Consider the following 18,971-nt stretch of genomic DNA (forward strand, 5'->3'; position numbering starts at 1 on the left):
GATGTGTGGATGTCATCATAGGAACCAGAAAAAAAAGACCCATCAAATTGTTTGTTGAAGGATGGTACCTAGCTTCAGAAGGTAGACCTGGAAGGGGAGCTAGGATGGGAGGGAAACGTGGATCAACTAAAGGAAAATGATGGAGACATGTTTAGAAAGTGACCATGCCCCTGTGGCAACTGTAAGGTGTATATACATACTATCAACCCTGAAAATGATGCAGTCTTACTGAAGAGGCAATAGGCTAGACTTCAATTGGAAGGAGATAAAGAGTTGATCAACATGTTAAACCTCCCAGGTAGGCTCTGTGTTCCTACCAAGACTGAGTGCCTGTGTCAGACAGCCAATAAAAACAAAGCATTATAAGATTGCATCTGTCTAGCTCCAGTCTATGTCAGAAGCAAGCTTTAGATATAGAAAATGCTCTGGCTTTGTTTTGACTTTCAGAGTATCCTACTGAGTAGGTAATCAATTAATCATAAAATCAATTAATCAGTGAGATTCTTAAAGAAAACCATAAAGGCGTGTCAAGTATATGAAACTCAAGTGGTCTTAGCTTAAACATGGAAAGCTTATTCACCCAACTGCACCCAAATCAGACCTGCCAAGCCTATGGGCTAATGAGTGGCAGCCTCCCTGTTGCACACACATGAAACTGCGCTGTGGAGAAAGGCTACAATTCCTGCCCTCCAATGCCTGATCTCTCTGTGATTAGGCATATTAAAGTTACACTCAGCTTGAGGTCATTATTCCAAGACAGCCTCCTGCTTCCAGAAAGGTGCACACAATCTCCTTTCTCTCTCACTTGTGCTCAGCCAAGTCCACGGTGTGGCTTCATCCTTTGAAGTTTCCCCCTTTATGCTCCAAGGAGTGGCCTCACTTCTCATCTCACGACAGCTGCCAGTTGTCACCCAAGGGTGCTGGGTTTACTGCTCAAACCATGTGGTATAGGATTCATGCGTCTGTCGGTCACTTCACTCATGCTTCTGTCGATCACTTCACTCATGTGTCCATCGGTCACTCATGCGTCCGTTGGTCACGTCACTCATGTGTCCGTCAGTCACGTCACTCATGGCGACTGTGGTACTTTCCTCTTTGTACCCGGAGGCTTTGCAATTGAATTTTATGGTGGAAAATCTAGTAAGAAGCACAGAGATCAGTTTAGGATGGCCAGCATGAAAATGGTATCATGAGAGCCCCGCAGCACACAGCCTTAGCAAATGGAGGCTGGGCGAGGGGGTATCAGATGGTTAGTTGGTACTCGGCTGCAGAACCGAGTGCATTCTATTCTGTGTGTTGCCTCAATAGTGATATTTGAAACCCCTCTGCCAAACTCCACTACACTTCCGGCATTTTCCTTCCTCACCTATATGTGGATCTGTGATGCAATACTGACAGGACATGTGCTCCTGATCTTCAGTGAACGAACCTTTAGCATACCCTGCAAAAGTAACCCGAGAGATCCCAGTTGCAATCGTCCCTGTATTGTTTGGTTTTCCCACTGAGTTTAGAAGCTGGGCTTTCTGGAGCTGAGGCCTGAAGCACCCAGAAGCTGAGCCACCTTCAGCCTTCTTCTGTTTCTGTTTAGTTTCACCAAGTTTCTGGGCTGAGCTCACTCTGTAGCTGGGCCAGGCCTTGAACCTGCAATCCTTGTACCTCAGCTTCTGTAGCAGTCAAGTGCCAGTGTCTCCATCAGACACGGAGAGCAGTTCAGGAAAGGCAGAGGGACTCCAAAGAACCAAAGCCTGACTCAGCCACTCACCGTTCTGTGGCCTTGGGCAAGTAAGTAAACTTGCTTCATGTTGCAGGCCATGGAGTAAGATCATAGCGACCCTTGTTCTGTGGAATTGTGGGTATCGGCCACAACAGGACCAAATGCCAGGCACTCGGAAGGCAAGGCGGGATCTGTTGCCATGTTACAGAAGGTCAGAATTTCATTTCCCTCCAGCTTACATATATACAGGTGATGTTTGGTTGGACCAAACCAGTCTCATTACTTCTTAATCTCATTCTGACATAGCAAAAACTTACACACATGCTAGCTTGGGCTCTGTGACTCAGGGCTGCTTCCAGTCTTAACTCTGTGTGTTTAAGCTTTGATGGGCTCAAGTCTATTTGCAGAAACTTGAATTTTAAAGCTTTATCTTGCATTCACAGCTCACGAAACACAGGGCAGGAAAAGGTATGGACACGCCTAGAGGGGCATTCTTGTTTCACCGAGAAGCAAACTGAGCCTTAGACAGTGGGACACCCATCTGCCCCATACAGTAAATGCTTTCAGTTATGAGGAAGTCAAAGCCCAGGTGTCCTCTCTCTCTGATTGGTGCCCTTCCATTGCACAGTACTATCTCTGCTCCAGGAATGAAGCATCACTTGAAAACACTAAATGTGAACACCACACAGGGTCTCTAAGTGACGCTAACAGTCTCTGACTGAACAGCTGTAGACATCAATGGGTCAAGCTGACCTGCTATTAAAAGGACTCTGAAAGATTCTTGTGACTTCTGTCCATTGCTCCTGCAGTCTCCTAGACAAACACACTATTATAAAAAATTATCCCCGGCAAGAGGATTATGGGTCCTAAGTGAACGTGTCAGGAACGACAAATTCATCTAAGTCTTGCATTTTAGAAGCCTCTAGAAGACCTGCCCTTCCCTGAGTTATTAGGAAGGATCAACCCTGCAGCCTAGAAGTCCGGCAGCTAATCTTCTTCCCTGGCTCTCGGCTACCCTGTGGTCACATGTACTCAGTTCTGGTGAAATGAGGAAATGATCTCATATTGACTAACCAGCATCAGCCTGGGAATCTGATAACCACGTGCATGACCACAAGATATGCCACGTAAAGTGAAATCAGACCACTGTGTTAGCCAGGAGCAAAGCACGGGGTGAGGAAGCTGTGCAGGTGAACCCTGATGGACGCATTAGGCCTGTGCTTCTGTCTTAGGGTAAGGTAGCCACTTCACTTTCCCCTCCCCCAAAGAACAGGAAACTTCCTTCTGAAAAATGCAGACACACACACACACACACACACACAGAGTTTTGTCACAGACTGCTTTCAACAGAAAATAGAACACAAGAACCCTTTCTGTATTGATTTTTAAAAGCCCTTTTTAAATTTTATTTTATTTTTCTCTTAAAAATTTATTGGTTCTTTGCGAATTTTTATGGATATCCCAAGATATGGAGTCCTTTGCCCAAGACCAGTATATGTGGAGCATATGATAGGTCTATTGTCAGCCTTTTGAGGAACCTCTACACATATTTCCTTAGTGGCTGTACCAGTTCACCCCCCCTCCAGTTCACACTCCTCCAGCAAAGAATGAGTGTCCCCAGGCCCAGTGTCCACACCGCCATTTTTCACCATTTGTTTCTTGACTGTAACCATTCTAACTGGGCTTAAATGAAACCTCTGAGCAGTTTTAATTTGCATTTCCTTGATGGCTATGTATGTTGAACATATATTTTTTCCCCCTGAAGTCTGTTTAGTTTTGTGCTGTTTAGGTTTTCTTGAATGTTTAATTTTGAGTTACTTATATATTCTAGCTAGTACCACTCCTTCAAAGATATAACTCATAAATAAAAAATGTCCAGTCTGCTTACTGCCTCTTCAGTTGAGCGATAGTACCCTTTGCTGTTCAGAAACTTTTGTTTTTTGAGGTCCCATTTATTAATTATTGGTATTAAAGCCTTTTACTATCAAGATGCTGCTCAAAAAGTCTGTTCTTATATCAGTGAGTCAAGCTTAGGCCCCCTTGCTCCTGTCAGAGTTCGGGTCTCTGGTCTTGTATTAACATCCTTCATGGATTTAGAGTAGAGTTCAGGTCTCTGGTCTTGTATTACATCCTTCATGGATTTAGAGTAGAGTTTTATACAGGATGAAAGACACAGGTCAGATTTGATTCCTCCTCTGTGGTCATCCAGTTTGACAAGCAACACTTGTTCAAGATGCTGTCTTCTCTCCAACAGGTATTTGTTGACTTCTTTGTCAAAAGCTGAATGGATGTAGGGGTGTGGGTTTATACGTGAGTGCTCAATTCTGTTCCTTTGACTGACAAGTCTGTCTTTGTGCCAGTACCACCTGCTTTGGTAAGGATAGTCATGCTCACAATATTCATTGTAACAATGTATACACATGGGAGGTTTTGCCACTTTCTGGTTTCTGGTTTCTTGTTCAATTTATTTTTTTCAATCTTTTAAAAGAGTTTTTGTTGTTGTTGTTGTTGTACAAATCTTTCCTGTCTTCGTTATACTTACTCTAGATATTTTACTTTTCTTGAGGCTATCGTGAAAGGTACTCCTTTCTTTCCCTGTATGTTTGTTGTTTGTATGAAGGCCAATCCTTTTTTTTTTTTAACTGATTTGTTAATTTGTTGAATTATTTATCAGGTGTAGTAGTCATCTGGAGGAATCTTTGGAAAGTTTTACATAATAGAATTGTATCATCTACAAATAAGGATACGTTGACTTCTTCCTTTCTTATTTGTATCCACTTTACCTTCACTTGTCTTACTACTCGAGCTAAGATGTCAAGACTTGCCTACTTAAATGGGAGTAGGCAACGGGATTACCACTGTGTCCCTGGTTCTAGTGGAACTACTTGCAGTTTTTCCCTGTTTAGGAAGATGTTTTCTGAGGACTCCTGTATGCTACCTTTATTGTATTGGTCTTGTACCCTCTATCCCTCATCTCTCCAGCACTTTTATTGTGAATGGATGTTGGATTTTTGTCAAAGACCTTTTCTACAGCTAGAGAGATGACCATGTGGTTGCTATTTGTGTGGTAGATTAAGTTTCTTGAACCATCCCTGCATCTCTGGGATGAAACTGACTTGATCATGGTGGACAGTCTTTCTGATATGTTCTCAAATTAGTTTTGAAAGTATTTTATTGAGAATTTTCATGTCTTTGACAGTCTAGTAGACTTCTATAGTGACTCCATCTGGCCTGGGCTTTTTAGTTGGGAGATTTTCAATTACTGACATCTCATTGCATGTGACAGGTATACTTAAATCATTTAATTCATATTTGTTTGATTTTGGTAGCTCAGATATATCTAGAAGTTCATCCATTTCTTTTACATTTTCCAGTTTGGTGGAATATCAATTTTTAAAGTATATTTGAATAAATCTCTGAAGTTTTTCAGTGTATGTTATGGTGGCTCCCTTTTCTTCTCTAAATAAATTGGATCCTCTAATTCTTTTGGTTACTTTGACTAAAGGTTTATCATTCTCTTCAAATAGCTGTTTCATTGAATCTTTGTATTTACTTTCATTCTGTCATTAACTTCAACTGTGGTTTTGAGTGTCTCTTCTGATCTATTCTTTCTTGTTGTTTACTTACTCCCATGTTTCCAAGGCCTTTGGGTGTACCACTTTGTTTTTAATTGCTATCTCTAACTTTTTGATATAAGCACATCATGCTGTAAACTTTCCTCCTGTGGTGGCTTTCATCGTGTCCTAGAGGTTTTGCTATGCTGGGTCCTCATATTTATTCAGTTCTAAGAATTTTTAAATTTCCTTCTTGATTTCTTTACCAAATTTTTATTCAAAAAGTATGTTGTTCAGCTTTCATAAATTTCTGTCTTTTCTATTGTTGTTGATATCCATAGCGATCAGATAAAATTCAGGATGTAATTTCAATTTTCCTATATTTGCTGCGACTTGCATTGTAATCTACTTGTAAAAATCCCTTGGGTTACAGAGAAGAATGTGTGTACTTTAGTTTTTAGATGGGATGCTCTGAAGATGTCTGCTAGGATTATTTGATGTGATTGAACTTTACAGCTTCCTCCTTTTTCCAAATGACTATGTGTTTGTGAGAGTGGAGTATTGGAATCACCTATTGACACTGTCCTGGGATTAATCTGTGTTTTTAAGTTTAATGGTATTTCTTTTATGAAATTGGCTGCTCTGATGTTTAGTGCATATATGTTTAGGAGTGAAATATCCTCTGTTGGGGTTTTCCTGTAATAAGAATAAAGAATCCCATGTATCTCTTGTGATTAGTTTTGAAGTCTATTCTGCCAAATATTAGACTAGCTACACCTGCATGATTCTGGGTTTCATTTACTTACTCTGTCACTGACGCAGAAGACAGCAAAAAGATGGATCCTGTTTCTGATACAGTCTGTTAGTCTGTTTCTATTTATTGGGGAGTTAAGACCAAATTTATTTTATTGTTATCATTTAATAGTAAGAGCTATTCTTGAACAGTGTATATGAATTTCTGTCATTTTGTTGATTATATGATATTCTTTCAGACCTCTTTTGATTCAGTGTTCTGGAACTGCTTTGTGCCTTTCTGTGCAGGTTGATCCTGTTATTCAAACCTGAGTATTCTTTCTATCTTCTACAGGGTGGATTAGTAGTCATACATTAAATCTGATAGTTTCACTGGGTATAGAAGTCTGCGCTGGCATCTGTGTGGTCTTTCGTAACTTGTAGAACATGGGTCCAGTCCTGTCAGACTTTCATAGTCTCCACTGGAAAATGAACTGTTACTCTGGTGGTCCTGCTTTTTGTATGAGACTTGTTTTTTTTGTTGTTGTTGTTGTTGTTTTTCTTGTCACTTTCAACCTCTTCCTTTTGACTGTTATGTGATGTAGAGAATTTCTATTCTGGTCCTGTCTATTTGGTGTTCTGTATGCCTCTTGGACCTTGATAGGCATCTCTTCTTAAATTGGGGAATTTTTATTTTATACTTTTGCTGAAAATATTTTCTGTTCCTTTGACCTGGGTCTCTTTTCCTTCTACACTTATTTATTTTGAAGGTTTGAGTTTTATAGAGTTGAGTTCCTATGTGCTCTGTTCTTGGAGTTTGTGGGGGTTTGCATTTTCTTTGTCTGAGTGATCTAATTCCTCTATTTTGTCTTGCAGAGTTGATAATTCTCTCTTCCATCTGGTCCAATATCTTGATAAACTTTCCTCTAAATTTTTTGTTAGACTTCAAGAATTTTGGATTCATGAATTTTGCATTCAAGGGCCATTTCATTTTGGCTTTTCTTAAGAGATTCTATCTCTTTATTGGATTCTGTTTTCATGTCTTGAATTGTTTGTTATGTTATCCAAGTGTGTTTTTGTTTTCTTTTTTCTTTTTGTTTTGTTTTTGCAATCTTTCAATCTGGTTTCGTCTCCTCTCTGAATTCTTTGATCATCTTTCATTATTTCTACTTGAACCATTATCATGTGTGTCATCTAAGTTGTCTTCTCAGGGGACATTACACACGGAGGACTAATTTTTGGTAGAGACTTACTGTTTGTTTATTCGTGTTTGCAATGGGATCTAGGCATCTGGTAGTGTTTGTAGAAACCTTGCCTTTTGTGTTGAGTGGGTGGCTGAAGCACTGGGTCCTATTACTCCAATCTGTCAGATAATTGACCAGCTGCTGTATGGGGCTAAGGGCCCAGTGGTTGGGGTATCAGTAGTAGTCTTGGCTCACCTCAAGCTCAGTGAGGTTTCTAAACCCAGAGAAGACTTTCTGTAGAGTTAGAAGATGCTCATAGCTAAACTTCAGGCATGAGGGGGGTTAGAACTTTTCTTCAGGTAACAGTTCCTGGTGGAATTGGAAATGCTAGTCTTGAATCCCTTGAAGAATAAATGAGGGGAGGCAAGCCAGGGCATGTCATCATTTCCATGCCTACTGCAGGGGTAGGAGGAGTTACATGTGCAGGTATAGTGCCCCTCCTTGAAGGGGAGAGTGAGCCTTAAGGTCATGGGTGTGGGTACAGCAGGGGTGGGCACAGTTGAGGATGTAAGTCTAGCCTCACTGCCTAGTGATAAGGAGCAAGGATCTCAGCATTTCTTAATTTTAAGCATTGTACAGTTACCCATATACCTTCATTTCAGATATGGTCAGTTGACATACCAGTAGAGGAAGAAACCTGACAAATAGAGTAGCCAGAAAATCCAAAGGGGGTAAAGAGAGAGAATGGAGTCCAGAGAGCAGGGACAGACCATCTTTGCTCCCCGGCTCCTCCCGCCATACTTGTCCTTGCCTTTGACAGCTGTGACTGGCTGGGGATTAGAGGAGGGAGAGGTTGGGCTGGGTGTTACTTACCATTGTTTCCTGGTGCCTAGCACAGGCACAGGAATCACAAGCGGGAGTTATGAAAGGAACGAGTAAACAAAGGGACCAATGCAGACAGAGCAGAGACTGAGAGTTCCATGGCCCCCGCAGCTCCAGCAGCAGCCGCTGAGAGAGAGATGCAAAGCAGGCGGCTTTGAACATAACTGACCCAGCCCTGTAGCGCCTTTCTGAAGGGATGGTTTCACATACTCTATCTTCTGTTCTCCATCTCTTTGGCAGAGGAGTGATCTGCTGAAGACATTCTGCCTCTGCCCTGGAAGTGATGGCTTTTCTTTCCCTCGATTTAGGATCATCTGACTCTGTTACCTGATGCTCTCCAACACTTGTGCCCCAAGTGAACGAACGGCCTTTCTTCCTAGTCACATGTGCACCCTCTTAAATACCCACCCTGTCTCAAACTTCCTTTCCACCTTCTTGTGGTCTAGGAATCTAAACTTAACTCTAGATTCTTCCTCTGATAGAAAACACACCATACTCATCTTGAATCTGGATTCTTTCTCTTAGTGGTCTCAGTTCTACCCATTTCCCTGCTTTGTTATGCATATTTATTCAGACATAAAGAAGTTATATAGCAAGCCTTTATTTAAATCCCCTGAGTTTTTTCCATTTCCTGTCTCAGACATAGTTTTTCCTCTGGAAGAACCCAGTGGTAGCCATCTGTTTATCTCACACACTCACCCCAAAAGAGCTGGAAAATTCTGGGACTCTGACATGAAGAAATTATTACACCTTTAGCGTCTTAGCGAAGGCAGCTTTCTAGCAGTCCTCTCTGCTCTCCAGTCTCCTCGAAAGCCTAGAAGGGGGTGTATCTCTTACGCAGCTATCTGGGATGTTGGCTGGCTCACTGCCTGAAGGCAACTCAGCTGGTCACTTGCAGGGATTGCAGAATTTGTCCTAAGAATCTGAAAATTCTGATATTTTCATTGTGCCAGAAATCAGATGATGTTAGCTACTGCCTTCACCGTTTTAAATATAGGTCTGCAGCAGTCAAGTCATTTATATAGTTGCACAAACATCATCACCCCTGGCTTCAGAAGATTTCAGGCCAAACTCCATTTGCCTGGGCCAGAGGGAAAGGAGAGAACTGACTCGGGCAGTTTGTCTGACACAGGCACAAATGTGTGTGCACGCACGCACACACACACACACACACACACACACACACGTGATAGGAGTGACTGAGTGAGTTTGTCACTCTGAACTTCAGAGAAAGTGATGGTCTTCCTTTAAAATGCTAGTGAGTTACCCTGTTTAAATGCAATTCTCTTTGTTTTTTTTCTGTAATCCTTTATCATTTTTTTCCTGTTACTGGTGATAAGGAACCATGAAGAATCAATCAATCTATCTATCTCTCTCTCCCACACACACATACACCATGCCAAGATCTAGATGGAAATTGTTTGTTTTTGTTTGTTTTTTTGAGACAGGGTTTCTCTGTATAGCCCTGGCTGTCCTGGAACTCACTTTGTAGACCAGGCTGGCCTCGAACTCAGAAATCCGCCTGCCTCTGCCTCCCGAGTACTGGTAGATGGAAATTGTAAAGACTCCCCTCCCCCGGCAGATCTGATGGTCCTGTGGTTCCAAGCTACTTGGAAGAGGTTTTCTCAGCCAATTCCCCAACTTACCTGGGAGGGAAAGAACTATAAGCAAGAAGCTCCCTGCAGGGGTGTCAGATGAAGGTACAGAAAAACAGGCAGGCTGGCAGGGCACACCCACAAGGTCTGTGCTGCAAAGGCTTAGGATCCCAGCTCTGACATGGGTGATTAGCCTGCTGGAGATGGGGGGCACATTACAGTTTACTCTGCAGTAAATGAAGATTGATAAATACTTCTAAGTTATACACTGTGGCTCTCTGGTGTTGGACAGTTAGGCAGACTTTGAGACATATGGGTGCCTACCACAAGGGAGAGAAACACACAGAGGACACACCCAGTCTGCCCAGAAAATAGCAGAAGTGGTGCCAGCTATTGTCATCTGGGGAAATCACCCCACTGTAATACAGTGCTTCCAAAGGGAACAGACAGAATAGCCCCAGACCGTGCCCTTCCGCTCCCTTCTTCCCCACGGGAGCCACAGGCCACAAAGCTGGTAAAGAACCTTAGGTGAGGATGGAAGCAGGGGCCCAGCATGGGTGGCTGGAACCGAAAACCTTTCTTCTGCCAACTCTGCTCAGGAGCAGTTCATGCCTCTCTCTCTCTCTCTCTCTCTCTCTCTCTCTCTCTCTCTCTCTCTCTCTCTCTCTCTCACACACACACACACACACACACACACACACACACACTCAGTCCACTCTTGCTACCATCAGACCCTAGCCCATCCTCCATCAGAATTACTGGATACCTGCTTCATCAAGGACCAACTGGGACCCTGGAGGAAGTCATTGTTGACAAGGTCTTTCTTAGGCCATGAGGACCAGAGTCTTAACCCCTTGACTCCAATCCTGCCTCTTTCTGCCTCTAGCCAGAGAGAGACCTTTTGGTATATATACTTAGAGAGATTTTGTTTTGTTTTTTTCCTCTGAGACAATCCTATCTAGCTCAGGCTGGCCTGAAATTCACCATATAGCCCACACTAGCCTTGAAGTCCAAGCAATCCTCCTGCTTCCAGACTGCTGGGATTAATTGAGACACTGATTTAAATCCCAACAGTCATACCTGGAAACATTCTTTGTGGTACCTCCGACTCCCTCTCACACTCACTATCTGGTTCCTGCACATTTATTTCCTCCTAGGAGAAGAATTTGGACTGGTTTCCTCGGATGCGAGCCATGTCACTTGTCAGCAACGAAGGTGACAGTGAGCAAAATGAGATCCGGAACCTGCAGGAGAAGCTGGAGTCTACTATGAGCCTGGTGAAGCAGCTGTCAGGGCAGCTGGCAGAGCTGAAGGAGCAGGTCAGCAGGGGAAGGGGAAGGGAATGGGGAGCGGGGGTGATGGATAGGGGAGGCCCGAGCCATTTACCTCTGTGAGCAAGGGGACCCAGAGACTCCAGGAAAGAAACCTCCCCAAGTATGCCTTGCAGTGTGGTGGCATCTCAGCAAGCAGGGGCTCCCCCACAACCCCCGCAAGCATTTCTCACTTTGTGGAAAGACAGAGAGGGAGCCCTTTGCTCTTGGTGATAGATTTTATCCTGCCAGGCTTCAGATAGCCAAGCTCATTGGAAAGGCAGGTGTTCCTAATGGCTGCCACTGTAACATCCCTATCAACCCTCTATCATATAACGACCTTAACACTCATAAAACAGAATATCACCAGGCCCCTTGGTAGCCGTTAAATGCTTACAGCAACAGTGATAAGAACACAACAGATCCGTTTCCTAACCACACAGACAATGGTTGCTCTTTCTCACTACCTCTGTTTATGGTAATTTAGTTTTCAAAATAATTTCTTTTGTGGTTATCATATGTGGAACCAGACAGTGGGCTCTTGGGAAAGAAAACAAGACCTCAGTGGCCAGCAGCACTGGGGAAGAATTAAGAAAACCAGCTGAACACGCTCTCTCTCTTTCCCCAGATGACAGAACAAAGGAAAAACAAGCAAAGGCTGGGCTTTCTTGGATCAAACACACCCCATGTGAACCATCACATGCCACCGCACTGACACCATGGGGGCACGCCGTGACCAGCCTTTCATCGGATGCCTGCCTCATCACGGAGGGATGGAGATGGAGGGGAGCGAACAGTGGCTATTGTTGAAAAGCTAAAAACAACCAAGTGCCAAGATGCTGAGCCATTTAGCTCCCAGAACAATCTGTAACTGTGTTTGCACGCTTGAGAAGATTCAAGCTTAGAGAAAAAAAAAAAAGAAAAAAAGAAAAAAACCACATAGGGCACAGACTCTCTCTGTGGGGCAGGAAGTAGCCAGCCTGAAGGGCTGGCAGGGGTGGGAGAGTCTGATGGAGAGCAGCAGACCTCCCCCTGCTTGATCGATAGGCCTTGGATTTGTCTCACACGCTGACTGCAGCCCGCAGCCTGTCATGGCTGGTTGGAATTTGCTCGAATTGTGGCACTCAGGTCATCGAGACAGGAAGCCACACTCTGCTGGCTAAGTCTGACTAAGAAAAAAAAAAAAAATTAAAAGATTAAAAAAAGGAGAATAGAAAAAGGTGTCATTAAACTTCTGAACCTTACGTGTTAGCTGGACATTTTCTTCTTGGCACGAGACACAGTGGGCTCAGAGCACTGCCCCTCAGTGCTTCAGAGTTCATACCCCACACACTGAAAAACATAACTGGATCAGGGTGGCTGTCTCCAGGACTCTGTGCGGGCCTGTGCAATGAGAAGCTTTCATAGAACTGGATAAGAGTGTGCTTAAAGTCACGTGCGTGCTAAGATGTTAAAGACCTGGAGAAGGGAAACTTAACCATAAGACCCAGGAAGTAATGTTTGAGTGCCTATGCTACTAAAGTATTCAGGCATTGAAAGGAGATCTCAGGGGTGATGGCAAACACTCCGATGGCCTTGCCTTTTAAAAGCAGGTTGGCTTATATCTGTGATGCTTGAGGACCTGAGTGCAGTCCCTGCAGCTGTGGGAGAGAAGTCTAAGAATTGTATTGACTACATAAAAATACACAACAACATTACAATGGCCTATTTAAGACTATTAGAGTAACAGCTTTTCAAGATGTAGGCAGCTCATAATTCCTTCCCCCAAACTGTTTTCACGTTGAGTCATACAACCAGAACTTGTCAAGGGGAAAAAAAAATAGCCCGGAAGGAGAGATTTCTCTTGGAGATGATTCGAGGTGTCAGAGGCAGACAGATAATGAAAGTGTGAGGTGGTCTTGTGGCGAGGGGCCACCAGCCAAGACACTACATGCTGAACCAGAGACCCTCTGGTCTCCAGATCCTTTAAGCGCTCAGCCACCAAGGGTCACATAGGGCTTGTTACAACTTTTAAAGCTTTATAGCATTTCAATACAGTTTTAGCTGTTAACTCCTAAAAAGTAAAAGCAAAAATAAATTAAACCCTGGATGTATATGAACCCCACCGTACAGGCAGGAACCTGAATGGCTTACCTTCCAATTTCATAGGTGTAGCCTTGGAACCACTGAGACACACTTTTCTAACTAAATTTACTGGGACTCAACCTCCACAAGGACCACCCGAAGTTACCAAGTGCTCCAGGCAATGCTCCTCCTAGCCTGAAGTGGAAAGGTGCTAAGAAGACGGCAGTGTACCACTGACCTTTGACCCTTGTCAGAGACCTGTCTACAGTTACCCTTAATTCTTTGCTAAAACTTAAAGGGTATCACCAAAACTAGGCTAAGACAGCCATGTTTAAAGCCCAGGGCCAGGAACGCTGCAACAGTACAATCCACTGGGCAATTAGAAGGGTAGGCGCTGCTTCGGTCTGCTGTGGCCTGACCTCCCAGCTGTGTCCCAGCAACTCACAGCTCAGCACTGTGGTTTCCCCTGTGGGAAATATCCAAAACATTTCAGCTGGTGAGACCCTCACTATGTCAAAATTAAAACTTTTTCAGCTGCACTTTTCTTTTTCTTCCCCTGTACAAGATGAAAGATTATAAAGCAAAATGTTAAAAAACATCAAACAAAAAAAAGGGGGGGCACTTTCAGGGACACCGAATTCATAAAGATATTAAAAAATGAGGGAATTTGATGTCAGGTGAGAGTTTATATTTGTTATGCGTGTTTGTTAATGCAGCTGGAGCAGTTGGCAGAAGTTGGGTACAGTCGGTATTCTCAGATGTATGTAGTGATATTAAAAATACAGTCACCCCTGATTTCTAAGCCAGGGGGGGCTTTTTTAAATATTCGGATTATTAAAATCCATACTGGTTAAAAGTCACAGTTCCCGCTGAATGATATTTTTAATTTACAGAAGGGTTTGCTCCCAGGTGTGCTCCATTCTGCATCTCAAGAGTTTAATCGAATACATTTCCTAAATTAAAATGATTGTGATCAGAGATCTTGCACTGTCTAGAGATATAACATGCAAAGATACCATTTCTACCCTTTTGTCACAAAGGACTTAGTTTCACAAATCTGCCATTCCCCCTCCCTCCCCTCCCCCCCCCCCCCCCCCGTGGAAAAAGATCACCATTTTTGGTAGATTGTTGATAATTTCAGGAAGCTAATTCACTTGAATCAGAACTGATATTGTGTTAATCCTCATATTTCCCACTTCTAAAAGTTGTTTAATTATAAACTGTAATGTGCTGTGGCCCCATCCCTGGGACTAAGTGTGGGAGTCGATGAAGAAGACTAAGGACTTCGCTTCCCAAGATGCTATCTAATGGGAAGGGAGGGCCAAGTGCCCATCCCTGGGACCCAGTAGATCAGAGTATGCCTGCAGAGTAGTGTTGGCCTCACAGCTCAGAACCCGTAAACATGCAGACAGACGTGCCGTGTGGAAGAGTAACTGTGACAGCTGTTTTAAAGCTATATTGCAACAGTTATTGTAATCTTCTGGCCTGGAGACCCCTTCCAAACTACTGTGAGATGAGACACAGTTAGCCTAGAGGGGGTGGGCAACTTAAATCCAGACTGGCTGTCTGCGGAGCCAGGTGAAGAACTAAGCTGCTTGCGGCTCTGAGGCCCTGCCCTGGACAGGGGGGCGGGAAGGCTGTGTAAGCCATGCTAAGCTCTCTGTTTTCAAAATCTGACAGCCAATTCCAGAAAACATTCAAGGCTACCTGAGGGCTCATACTCCCTCACCCTGCTGCTGCCTCTGAAATAACACTTGATAGAACTCCTGTGTAGAAGACGCAATGCCAAAATCGAATGGAACTGAGTACGCATGAGAACCGAGAGCCCTGAAGATGACTCCAGGTACTCACCTCCCTCGGAACTGACTCAACTAATGAATGAGGTCACTGTGCCAGGCAGGACTCACCTCACCAAATGGATTCTCTGTCCTCTGGCAGTAGAAAATGTCTATATCGTCTTTTTAAACGGTGATTTTTTTAACATGCTGTCAGGACTGGGTAACTTATAAGTTAATATTAATAAAATGAATTTGTATCTTGTGTGCACCTCATTCTTCTCTTGCCATGTTTCTGAATAAGATCTCTATGGTGTGAAAGGCGTCATAGTCACCGCTGTTTTACACAGCAAGGCTGAGACACACAACAAAGGTCAGTGAGCCTAGGGTCTGTTGGGAACTGGCCAAATCTCCATTTCCTCACACACACTAATATATCTACACTTCAGATCCCCAGAAGTGGGCACAGATCCTTTGCCATCTTGGAATCTCTGTTTCTTGATATCTGTTCTCCCCAAAGATAGTGCCCCCTTCAAACTGTGATTCTGAACCTGTGAGCCATGACCCATTTGGGGGCTAAATGACCCTTTCACAGGGGCTACACAAGACTATTGTAAAAGACAGATATTTATATTATGGTTCATAACAGTAACACAATTATGCTGTGAAATAGCAAGGAAATCATTTTGTGGTTGGGGGGGGTCACCACACAAAAGGTTGAGAACCACTGTCTTAGAACAAAACTCAGTCTTCTGCAGCCCAAGTCCTACCCAGGTGATGTGAAGCACACTTAGTCTATGAATAGATTTCTTTGCTGTGGATACTTTTCAGTTCCTTGAAGCGGTGTGGCAAGACCTGCTTTGATTTGCTCCAGTCAGAGCAAAGGTGGCTCAGAGGAGGACAGGAAGTGAGTTCCTCTTCCAGTGACAGTGACTGGCATCCACAGCAAGACTCTGCATGCAGAGGGAGCTATCAAGTCCCAGGCCGTAGCCTCTGTCTACTCAACTAGGTGTTTTGAGGAAGTCCCAGGCTAGAAGCTGGGTGTTAGTGTCTCCTGTGGCCCTCCCCGACTGGAGAGGCCACAGCTTCATGCAGACTTTGTGGCAGACAAGGACAACAGAGAGGAGAGCAGGCTTGACTGAGATCCTCTGAGGTTTTAGGGGGTTGGGAGTGGGAGGTGATTCACTTTATAGCCCTTGCTTGCCTGAAATTCACTGTGTAGACCACAGTGTGCAGCTTCAAACTCAAGAGATTCACCTACTTCTGCTTTCAGAGTGCTGGGATTAAAGGTGTGTGTCACTGTACCTAGCATGTTCTATCCTCATGGGTGCTCCAGGCAAGTCCAGTTTATGATTTCTCTGGAACAGTGTCTTCATCTGGGATTGCTCATTGATTTTGTAACAGAGATAAACATCTGAGGCTACTGTCTAATACCTGCCTTTGGCTTTGTGTTATTTATTTTTTTCTATCAGTCTTCATTTGAGGCAATCATAACCTCTTTTTTTCTGCATCAATACCTTTTTCCTTGCCTCTTTCAACAGGAGTTGTGTTTGTGGGCTCATCTTCTTGGCATTATGTACAAATAAAATTCGTTGACCATAGTACTGTAAAGTAGGCCTGGGTATATGATATATGAATATTGATTGTTATTTTATCAGAGAATCAAAGTTACTGTGGCTAACATGGCTGAGATATTATAGTTGGCTTAGACATCATGGCTGGCATGAGGAAGGTGACAAGCTTTAGGGAATGCAGGTGCTTCTGCCACAAAACAGGGAGTCAGTCAGTCCCTGGGGCTGGTGGATGGCTGGGAAGCCTGGGGCTGGGCAGAGGAGATACAGGAGAAGATGGAAGGCGAACTGGAGTTGTCTACAGTGCAGCTGAGCTGAACGTGAAGCTGGCACCCTTCCCACAAGCCACATGTGCTTCCACGCAGGACTAGAGAGTGATAAAGAAGGGTGTCTGCTGGGGGCTGCAGACACTGAAGGCCACTTCCTGTCTCACAGTCAGCACATGAGCCAAAAGACCAGGGTGAGCCATATGAAACCTGTCATCTGCTCCCTTCAAACTAGGTCACTACAACTTCATGCCATCCATTACCCAGATTTCATGAAAATATATCCTGCAAACCTAACATAGACAACCTTACAAACAATGAAACTCTGGGAAGTGTTATTCGAACTTAGCTAAATTCACATAACCCCAGATCACCACTTTCTAAGTTCATGTCCGCTAACAATGACGGCGATGCTTATTTTTATATTAATTTATATAATAATCTATATTAGTTGACATAATACAGGATAACTTGGAAACAGAGTTTCAGTGAATGGCTGTCTAGTTCAGGCTGGCCAGGCTTGTCTGAGGCAGTTGCATTGTCTACATTGATGGAGATGGGAAGCTCTACTATGGGCAGTACCATTCCCTAGGCTGGGATCCTAATCTGTCTAAGAGAGAAGAATGCAGGCTGAGCCCAAGCATACATGAAATCACTGTTCTCTGTTCCTGATTATGGATGTCATATGAACTGTTCCTTCATGCACTAGCCACTGTCACTTCCATGCTGTGATGGTCTGGAACCTGGAACTGCAAGTGACAAGACCTTTCTCCTCTAAGTTGCTGCTCACAAGGTATTTAATCACAGCAACTGGAAAGAAAGTAATATAGTGATGCTATCCATATCCCAGTATGCAGTGCAGCTAATTCCAACCAATGGGTTCAAGTGCAATGGGCAGAGTGCCAGGATGGAGCAAGCCTCCTAGGAGTACAGACAGGCCTGTGAGTCAGGTAGGACCACCACTGCTGCTCAGAGGAACATACCTGGAACACTCAGGACACAGGAACCAAGGAGCTGCCTGGGACAGCTGCACCCAGAGCTGATCCTGTGCCACAGCACTCCATACCTAAATACTACCAGGACAGAGCTGGTCTCCCAAGAGTGCCTATACACCTGCGAACACAGGTAAGACCACCACTTCTCTTCAAATTCCTGGCCCAAGAGGGACCCTCACAGAGCCATCAGGACACAGGATCGGTTGGGGACAGGATCCTTCTGGTCTTTGTACCCCAAAGCTGACCCTGTACCACAGCTCTTTATACCCAAATTCCTCCCAGAGAAAACTGGTCTCCTAGGAATACTGACACACAGGCTTGCAGGAGGGACAAGCCAAAGTCAGAGACAGCAAGACTAGCTAACACCAGAGATGACCAGAAGGTGAAAGGCAAGAACAAGAAAATAAGCAACAGAAACCAAGACTACTTGGCATCCTCAGAAACCAGTTCTCCCACCAAAGCAAACCCTGGTTACTCCAACATACCAGAAAAGCAAGACTCTGACTTAAAATCACATCTCATGATGATGATAGGGGACTTTAAGAAGGACATAAATACCCCCCTTAAAGAAATACAGGAGAACACAGGTAAATAGGTAGAAGCCCTTAAAGAGGAAACACAAAAGTCCCTTAAAGAATTACAGGAAAACACAACCAAACAGGTGAAGGAAATGAACAAAACCATCTAAGACCTAAAAATGGAAATAGAAAAAAAATAAAGAAATCACAAAGGGAGACAATCCTAGAGTTAGAAAACCTAGGAAAGAGATCAGGAGTCATAGATGCAAGTATTACCAACAGAATACAAGAGATAGAAAAGAGAATCTCAGATGCAGAAGATACCATAGAAAACATTGACACAACAGTTAAAGAAAATGCAAAATGCAAAAAGCTCATAACCCAAAACATCCAGGAAAGCTGGGACACAATGAGAAGACCAAACCTAAGGATAGTAGGTATAGAAGAGAGTAAATATTCCCAACTTAAAGGTCCAGTAAATATTCCCAACAAAATTATAGAAGAAAACTTCCCTAATCTAAAGAAAGAGATGCCCATGAACATACAAGAAGCCTACAGAACTCCAAATAGATTGGACCAGAAAAGAAATTCCTCCTGTCACATAATAATTAAAACACCAAACTCACTAAACAAAGAAAGAATATTAAAAGCAGTAAGGGAAAACGGTCAAGTAACATATAAGTGCAGACCTATCAGAATTATACCAGACTTCTCACCAGAGACTATGAAAGCTAGAAGATCCTGGGCAGATGCCATCTAGACCCTAAGAGAACACAAATGCCATCTCTGGTACTATACCCAGCAAAACTCT

At 43.6% G+C, this 18,971-nt stretch overlaps 1 protein-coding gene across 1 annotated transcript in view; it reads left to right on the top strand.

Moving 5' to 3' along the window:
• The window catches only part of Itpr2 (inositol 1,4,5-trisphosphate receptor type 2), a 404,943-nt gene extending 390,826 nt beyond the window's left edge, over positions 1-14,117 (top strand). The window contains exons 56-57 of the mRNA XM_085839778.1: positions 10,819-10,980; positions 11,600-14,117. Of these exons, the coding sequence (XP_085695904.1) occupies positions 10,819-10,980; positions 11,600-11,686 (249 nt within the window). The 3' untranslated portion in view covers positions 11,687-14,117. The remainder of the gene's footprint in view (positions 1-10,818; positions 10,981-11,599) is intronic.
• The last annotated feature ends 4,854 nt before the right edge of the window (positions 14,118-18,971 follow it).

Source organism: Mus caroli, unplaced genomic scaffold, assembly GCF_978045245.1.
Source record: "Mus caroli unplaced genomic scaffold, Mus_caroli_1 scaffold_7, whole genome shotgun sequence".
NCBI classification, from domain to species: Eukaryota; Metazoa; Chordata; class Mammalia; order Rodentia; family Muridae; genus Mus; species Mus caroli.